The sequence below is a fragment of the Schistocerca nitens genome, chromosome 4 (genome assembly GCF_023898315.1).
Source record: "Schistocerca nitens isolate TAMUIC-IGC-003100 chromosome 4, iqSchNite1.1, whole genome shotgun sequence".
Lineage (NCBI taxonomy): Eukaryota > Metazoa > Arthropoda > Insecta > Orthoptera > Acrididae > Schistocerca > Schistocerca nitens.
This window is the reverse complement of record NC_064617.1, coordinates 950,993,642-951,002,823: the sequence shown is the minus strand read 5'-3', so window position 1 is coordinate 951,002,823 and position 9,182 is coordinate 950,993,642. Positions and strand designations below refer to the sequence as shown.

Below are 9,182 nucleotides of genomic sequence, written 5' to 3'. Positions count from 1 at the left end.
ATCGTGTAACATGAATTATAAGTAAAATCCAAAATGGAATTAAATTTCAACCATATGAGACAACAATAAAATAAATCATTTTAAGTTTAATTGTTTACTCACAATACGAGCCGCTCATAATGAGAATACTGCATTCGGAATAGTTCTGATTAATTTATTTTCAGAATTTGCACTTCCACTGTGTGCTCCAACGTTAAATGAACAGAACAATTACACGAGACAAAATGCCATATGCAATTTCCATATATTACTCGACCCTGAGTTGAAAGTACACCATCCCAAGTACTTCTTCCCTACTGTGCATGATATTCCGCGCCCATGCCTTACACTCAACCTTTATAGTCACTCCACGCTTTGGTCTGTTGAATTTGACAGCTATCAGCGGACTGAGGTAACCTCTCTGGTTACGATACGGGTAGAAGTAACCGGGGAACCCCCGAGCTGGTACGTATGAGAGAGAACCCATATTTCTCGCGTCTCTAGTGTCGAAACCTCCACAGGACACCCAAACAACATTCCGCCGCTTCTCGTCACCTACTGACTGAATGTGCGTCCGGAGGTCTTCTGGCATTTCGTCCGGTAAGTCTGAAGTGCGATTGTAGAACTTAGGCTCCCAGGCGTAGATTCTGTTGAGCTTGATGAAAACGCACGGAGAACCCGTACCGTAACCGTACCCTTCTCGACTCGTGCACCGACGCCACTGCGAGATGTTCACTTTGCACACTTTGTGCCTGGGCGCAAAGTTACCGAAATCGCAGTCGTAATAGTGGTCCGTCTCCTGCGCAGCGTCGCTGTACGGTTCCAGAAACACGTCCAGCTCCTTCGTCAAGTCTCTGATGGCGTGGACGTCACCCAGTCGATACGTTATTAGAGCGCGGTGTTCGTCCGTTACCGGCCGGAAACCGAGGCCCGGTGATGACCCCACCAAAGACTGGTCTAGTTTGTACTTCGGTTCCGTCAAGCTGAGAGTGGAATAAAAGGCCTCCATGCAGAGCATGAACAGGGCAGCGACTCCCAGGTAGAAGAAGACGTAGAAGACGAACTTGCAGAGTCCGACGGCCGGCGACTCGCCCCCGCGCTGCCCTCGGGTCAGGAACTCGTGCTGCTGCAGCTGTTTCTCCCGCAGCAGCTCCAGGCTGTCCCGCACGCTGACGACCCAGCCGAGGCGCCGCCACTCGTCCTCCGGGTCGCTGCTACGCGCGACTGTCATTTGTCGCTCTCGCGGTCGCGGTTGAGGTTCGCCTCCTGCCTGCTTCATCGAGGAACCGCGACGTTCGTTGCGACGTTCAACAGATTACAGTCCCAAAATCGCAACACGAACAGTTTCGAAGTGGGTAACGCACGAACTACAATGCAATTTACAGAGTGAGCGTTTCCATAGTTTCCGGATTCACTAAGTGAAGTGTTTCCGTGGTTACTAGCTGCACTACTAGCCATTAAAATTGCTACACCATGAAGATCACGTGCAACAGACGCGAAATTTAACTGACAGGAAGAAGATACTGTGATATGCAAATGATTAGCTTTTCAGAGCATTCACACAGTGTTGCGCCGCTGGCGACACCTACAACGTGCTGTCATGAGGAAACTTTCCAACCGATTTCTCATTCACACAAACAGCAGTTGACCGGCGTTGCCTGGTGAAACGTTGTTGTGATGCCTCGTGTAAGGAGGAGAAATGCGTACCATCACGTTTCCGACTTTGATAAAGGTCGGATTGTAGCCTATCGCGATTGCGATTTATCGTATCGCGACATTGCTGCTCGCGTTGGTCGAGATCCAACGACTTTTAGCAGAATATGGAATCGATGGGTTCAGGAGGGTAATACGGAACGCCGTGCTGGATCCCAACGGCCTCGTATCGCTAGCAGTCGAGATTACAGGCATCTGATCCGCATGGCTGTAGCGTATCGTGCAGCCACTTCTCGATCCCTGAGTCAACAAAATGGTTCAAATGGCTCTGAGCACTATGGGACGAAACTTCTATGGTCATCAGTCCCCTAGAACTTAGAACTACTTAAACCTAACTAACCTAAGGACATCACACACACCCATGCCCGAGGCAGGATTCGAACCTATGACCGTAGCGGTCGTGCGGTTCCAGACTGTAGCGCCTATAACCGCTCGGCCACTACGGGAGGCCCTGAGTCAACAGATGGGGACGGGTGCGTATGCGATGCTGTACAAAACAACCAATCTGGGTGCACGAATGGCAAAAAGTAATTTTTTCTGATGAATCCAGGTTTTGTTTACAGCATCATGGTGGTCGCTCCGTGTTTGGCGACATCGCAGTGAACGTACATTGGAAGCATGTATTCGTCATCGCCATTCGGGCGTATCACCCGGCGTGATGGTATGTGGTGCCATTGGCTACACGTCTCGGTCACCTCTTTTTCGCATTGACGGCATTTTGACGAGTGGACGTTACATTTCAGATGTATTACGATCCGTCGCTCTACCCTTCATTCGATCCCTGCGAAACCGTACATTTCAGCAGGATAATGCACGACTGCATGTTGTAGGTCCTGTACGGGTCTTTCTGGATACAGAAAATGTTCCACCGCTCCCCTGGCAAGCACATTCTCCAGATCTCTCACCAACTGAAAGCTTCTGGTCAATGGTGGCCGAGCTACTGGCTCGTCACAATACGTCAGTCACTACTCTTGATGAACTGTGGTATCGTGTTGAAGCTGCATGGGCAGCTGTACCCGTACACGCCATCCAAGCTCTGTTTGACTCAATGCCCAGACGTATCTACGCCGTTATTACTGCCAGAGGTGGTTGTTCTGGGTACTGATTTCTCAGGATGTATGCACCCCAATTTGCGTGACAATTTAACCACATGTCAGTTCTAGTATATTATATTTGTTCAGTGAATACCCGTTCATCATCTGCATTTCTTCTTGGTGTAGCAATTTTAATGGCCAGTAGTGTAAAATCACTCAATATTGGAAAGGGCTCTGGACTGGATGGCTTACCTGTGAGATTCCACAGTCACTCTCCGGATCCAGATGGACTCCCAATAACTTTTTACAGAGAGAATGTAGTACCTCCCTCACTTGAGTGTAGGAGGCTATTCAGCTGCCCCTACCGATATCATTTTTTTTCTTTATTGTCATTTTGAAACCTGTATACAAGCAGGCCTGCAGTAGCATACTACGCCGCTCTTTGGCCGCAGAGAAACACAAAGATACAGTGAAGACAATTAGAGACAAAGGATGGTGGACATATAAACGGAGACAAACACTTTTTAAAATACAAGGTGCCGTTCACGGGCGTAGGGTCCAAGATAAAATTGTTCAGACACTTGGACACAGACAGAAACGAAAATTGTCACACGTGAACGTAGGTGCACAAAACGAATAACACTGAACCACTTAAGCACAAAACGACGGCACACACAGAACACGAGGGGTTGATCTCCGGCGCGCGAATGTTCACTAACCATGTACGAGTCCGGGGATCTGCCAAGAGAGGAGGAGTGGAGGTGGGAGGGAGACGGGAGAGCAGATGCCATGGGCAGGGGAGACAGGGGGAAGGGAGGAAGGGGGAGGGGAAGCCCGTGGGAAGAGGAGTGGAGGGAGGGGACGGGGGAAAGGAAAAGGAAGGAAGGGAGGGTGCCTAAAGGAAACGACACAGAAAGTGGGGGGGTGAGGATCATAGTTGATAGGAGGGGGAGGGGAGGAGGACATCATCAGGGAGGGGGAGCTAGCGGAAGCCACCCTGGGAGAGGGTAAGGAGGGTTGAGAGATGGAGACCGGGTGGGACGTGGGAATAAAGGCATGGCAGCGGGCGGGGGTGGGAGAGGATGGGTGAGACAAGCGGATGAGGAGGATCGAGTTTGTGGGAGGTGTACAGGATCCATATCCTTTCAAGGAAGTGGTGGGGGAAGGGGATGAGATCGTACAGGATCCGCATTGGGGAGGGGAGACGGATGCGATAGGCGAGGCGGAGAGCATGGCGTTCAAAGATTTGGTAGGATTTATAAAAGGTAGGGTGGGGGGGGGGGAGATCCAGGCCGGATGGGCGTAACATAGGGCGGATAAGGGATTTATAGGTGTGGGGGATGGTAGAGGGGTCCAGATCCCACGTACGGCCGGAAAGGAGCTTGAGGAGACGGAGTCGGGAGCGTGACTGGGCTTGAATTGTCCGGATATGGGGGGTCCAGGAGAGGCGACTGTCGAGGGTGACGCCAAGGTACCTAAGGGTGGGAGTGAGGGCGATAGGACGGCCATAGATGATGAGATAGAAATGAAGGAGGCGGAAGGAAGGGGTGGTTTTGCCTACAATGACCGCCTGGGTTTTGGAGGGATTGCCGATATCATTTTATGCAACCTACAATATACACTCCTGGAAATGGAAAAAAGAACACATTGACACCGGTGTGTCAGACCCACCATACTTGCTCCGGACACTGCGAGAGGGCTGTACAAGCAATGATCACACGCACGGCACAGCGGACACACCAGGAACCGCGGTGTTGGCCGTCGAATGGCGCTAGCTGCGCAGCATTTGTGCACCGCCGCCGTCAGTGTCAGCCAGTTTGCCGTGGCATACGGAGCTCCATCGCAGTCTTTAACACTGGTAGCATGCCGCGACAGCGTGGACGTGAACCATATGTGCAGTTGACGGACTTTGAGTGAGGGCGTATAGTGGGCATGCGGGAGGCCGGGTGGACGTACCGCTCAACACGTGGGGCGTGAGGTCTCCACAGTACATCGATGTTGTCGCCAGTGGTCGGCGGAAGGTGCACGTGCCCGTCGACCTGGGACCGGACCACAGCGACGCACGGATGCACGCCAAGACCGTAGGATCCTACGCAGTGCCATAGGGGACCGCACCGCCACTTCCCAGCAAATTAGGGACACTGTTGCTCCTGGGGTATCGGCGAGGACCATTCGCAACCGTCTCCATGAAGCTGGGCTACGGTCCCGCACACCGTTAGGCCGTCTTCCGCTCACGCCCCAACATCGTGCAGCCCGCCTCCAGTGGTGTCGCGACAGGCGTGAATGGAGGGACGAATGGAGACGTGTCGTCTTCAGCGATGAGAGTCGCTTCTGCCTTGGTGCCAATGATGGTCGTATGCGAGTTTGGCGCCGTGCAGGTGAGCGCCACAATCAGGACTGCATACGACCGAGGCACACAGGGCCAACACCCGGCATCATGGTGTGGGGAGCGATCTCCTACACTGGCCGTACACCACTGGTGATCGTCGAGGGGACACTGAATAGTGCACGGTACATCCAAACCGTCATCGAACCCATCGTTCTACCATTCCTAGACCGGCAAGGGAACTTGCTGTTCCAACAGGACAATGCGCGTCCGCATGTATCCCGTGCCACCCAACGTGCTCTAGAAGGTGTAAGTCAACTACCCTGGCCAGCAAGATCTCCGCATCTGTCCCCCATTGAGCATGTTTGGGACTGGATGAAGCGTCGTCTCACGCGGTCTGCACGTCCAGCACGAACGCTGGTCCAACTGAGGCGCCAGGTGGAAATGGCATGGCAAGCCGTTTCACAGGACTACATCCAGCATCTCTACGATCGTCTCCATGGGAGAATAGCAGCCTGCATTGCTGCGAAAGGTGGATATACACTGTACTAGTGCCGACATTGTGCATGCTCTGTTGCCTGTGTCTATGTGCCTGTGGTTCTGTCAGTGTGATCATGTGATGTATCTGACCCCAGGAATGCGTCAATAAAGTTTCGCCTTCCTGGGACAATGAATTCACGGTGTTCTTATTTCAATTTCCAGGAGTGTATATTAGCCGGTCTTCGAAAACCACGCGCGAGATTTTCGTAGTCTCTCGCTCGCTATGCGCAAACTATTGAATCTACGGGCAAACTGATAAGGATCATTTCATAGGAAAATTAATTAGTTAATCTTGCACTTACATCGTTTCCAAGTTATTCGAGAAAAAACTTACAAATTTGACCTTGAAACTCGACTCCACCCCATATTCTGCCACCACGAGTCAGGATTTTTCGTAAGTTGTTCGTGGCACTACATCCTACCACTGTACAAAAATTTCCGACCACACGAACAATTACCGATATTCGACCTTCGTTGTCTCTTTTGACTGGGCTTTTACGCCACCAACATAATCGGCTATTTCATTAACATTACTCATTGTAACCGAGAATGTAAGGAAAACGACTTCTGTAAACGTTACGCTAGAACATATTACGTTGACAATTCGGTTCAAACTTAACCCTTACAAGTACAAAACTTAAGTATTCTGAAGGACTGACGAATACGATGACGTAATTGTTTATTTCACGCTGTTAAAATTCTCAAAATTGTTACGTAAAATTTACACAAACGTAAAAAAGGTCGAATGTCCTAAATAATTCGTGCAGTTGCAATTTTTTTTTTTTTTTTTTTTTTTTTTTGTAAAGTGGTACGAAGGAGAGACACGGACAATAGACCAGAAATTCTGACTCGTGAGGGGTGAGTGTGGGGTGGAGGCGCATTTCAAGGTCACTTTCGTACGTTTTTCTTGAATAACTCGAAAATTGCGATCTCAAGCCAAAACGTGTCCCAATACAAAATTTCCTACTGTATGGTCATGTTCATTTTTTCTGTTGGCAAATAAATTGCTCGAAGCGAGCGAGAGAATATAAAAATCTCGCACGTGGTTTTTGAAGGCCAGGATGTAATTGTGCATTGAATAAAACGACACTGGAAGGGGCAACTGAATCACGCTGTGTATGTAACAGGCGGAAGACGTGTTTTGGTCGGTACTTGCAGTCTAGTGATCGCCTTGAGAATCACATGAGGGAATGTGTACCATAAGCAGTTTCCTCAGTTTTCTGCAGTTTTTAATGTTGTTACACATGACGTTGTGTGTTGAGCAGCACCCGTTAATATTTCGCCTCGTGGAATGGCCGCGCGGTTTGATGCCCCATGCACGCATTGCGCGGCCACTCCAGCCGGAGGCTCGAGTCTTCCCTCGGGCATAGGTGTGTGTGTTGTTCTTAGCATGAGTTAGTTTAAGTAGTGTGTAAGTCTGGGGACCGATGACCTCAGCAGTTTGGTTTCTTGGCAATTCACACACATTTTTACATTAATATTTCATGTTGTACACATTTAAATACTGCATCATGAAAATGTGGAATATACTATCACTTCTTCAGGCACAGACCATTATGGTGAATTTCTTACATGACGCTTGGACAGTTACATCATACTTCATCAGTTGTGTACCATCTGGTGCCTTGAAACAGAATGTCTTTTACCACATAACATGTGAGACATGCAAATGAACTGAGTTTCCTTTACGTCTTCCCAATTTTACCAGTCTTCAAAATGGAAATTATTGTTTGCTTCCAGGAGCTTGTCTTTAAAAATACGAGGGTGTGTCAAATGAAAACTTAAATATTCTTTTAAATAGTATTTATTGTGCAGAAGCGGTACAAAGCTGTATCACTTTTCAACATTATCTCCCCCACGCTCAATGCAAGTCCTCCAGCGCTTACAAAGTGCATACATTCCCTTAGAAAAAAATTCTTTTGGTAGTCCTCGCAACCACTCATGCACCTCGTGGAGTACCTCTTCATCAGAACGGAACTTCTTTCCTCCCATTGCGTCTTTGAGTGGTCCAAACATATGGAAATCACTTGGGGCAAGGTCTGGTTAGTATGGTGGATGAGGAATTGGTTGGTGGAAGTGATCCCAGGATTCGTCCCCAGTAACGAGTCTTGCAAGGAAGCCATCACCTTCTCATTCAAAGCACCGAAGAAGTTCCTCACAAGCATCAACAAGTCGTTCTCTCATTTCAGGAGTCAGCTGCCGTGGCACCCATCTTGCAGACACTTTGTGAAACTGGGGTACATCATGCACAATGTGGTGTGGCCGGCCGTTGTGGCCAAGGGGTTCTAGGCGCTTCAGTCCGGAACCACGCTGCTGCTACGGTCGCAGGTTCTAATCCTGCCTCGGGCATGGATGTGGGTGGTGTCCTTAGGTTAGTTAGGTTTAGGTACTAAGTTCTAGGGGACTGATGACCTCAGATGTTAAGTCCCTTAGTGCTCAGAGCCATTTGAACAATGTGGTGTTCTGAGACATGACTAATCTATAAACATACTGCAATGTCATTCAGTGTCACTCGGCGGTTTTCCTTCGCTATGGCTTCAACTGCTGCAATGTTCTGTGGAGTCACAACTCGTTGTGTCTGACCTGGACGAGGAGCATCTTCCACTGAAGTCACACCATTTGCGAACTTCCTACTCCATTCGTAGACTTGCTGCTGTGACAAACATGCATCACCGTACTGAACCTTCATTCGTCGATGAATTCCAATAGGTTCACACCTTCACTACGCAAAAACCGAATAACAGAATGCTGTTCTTCCCTGGTGCAAATCGCAAGTGGGGCGGCCATCTTTATACTGATACTGCGACGGTATGTGTGCATCTGCACTATGCTGCCACCTACAGGCCATTCTGCACGCTGTTTATAGCACGCTTTCCAACTTACAGGATAAGGGCGTGAAGTTTTGATTTGTTATTCCAAATTTAAGGTTTTCATTTGATTCACCCTCGTATGTTTAACTTGTAACTGGCTTCTGAAAAAAATTATGCTGCGTTTCACTCCAATATCCGATTGTTGGCACGTAGCAGAGTAATAATGTGACAGAGGACTATTAAGAACGCTATTGACAAAGATTTTCTCGATTGCATCGGTTTTAAATTTCATTCGAATATTTGGTTCTAGGTAGATGACGATGTTACACCTTGTAACATATCTTCATATTTGGAAAATGGAACTTTTGTAATTTCAGAAAAGGACTGCAACATATAAAAAGTGATGTCATCATTTAAAAATGGATTAACAAGTATGCATAACTTCTCTCATATACACAGTTTGTTATAAATATAGTCACAAATGTGTACAAAGTCTCATACTCTCCCCTACTGCTGATAGAAAATTAACACGAAAGTCTCATACTCTCCCCTACTGCTGATAGAAAATTAACTTGAAATTGATGGTACAGTAAAAAATTTGGTGACTGTGTCCACGGACACATGCAAGGGGTTGGGGTAGGGTGGGAGGAGGGTCGGTCTAAATTATACAGAACGTAATCGTAATTAATTTCAACCAAAAAGCAAACAATCAAACACTGATTACCTTTTAGCACGTATCTTTAGTAACTTCATAACCGTCGTGAGAGTCTGGAAAAGTGA

At 48.3% G+C, this 9,182-nt stretch overlaps 1 protein-coding gene across 1 annotated transcript; it reads right to left on the bottom strand.

Moving 5' to 3' along the window:
* Positions 1 to 247: 247 nt before the first annotated feature.
* Positions 248 to 1,210, bottom strand: LOC126252713 (sodium/potassium-transporting ATPase subunit beta-2-like). Its single transcript, XM_049953615.1, has one exon. The coding sequence runs from the start codon at positions 1,208 to 1,210 to the stop codon at positions 248 to 250; it is 963 nt and encodes a 320-aa protein (XP_049809572.1).
* Positions 1,211 to 9,182: the final 7,972 nt, after the last annotated feature.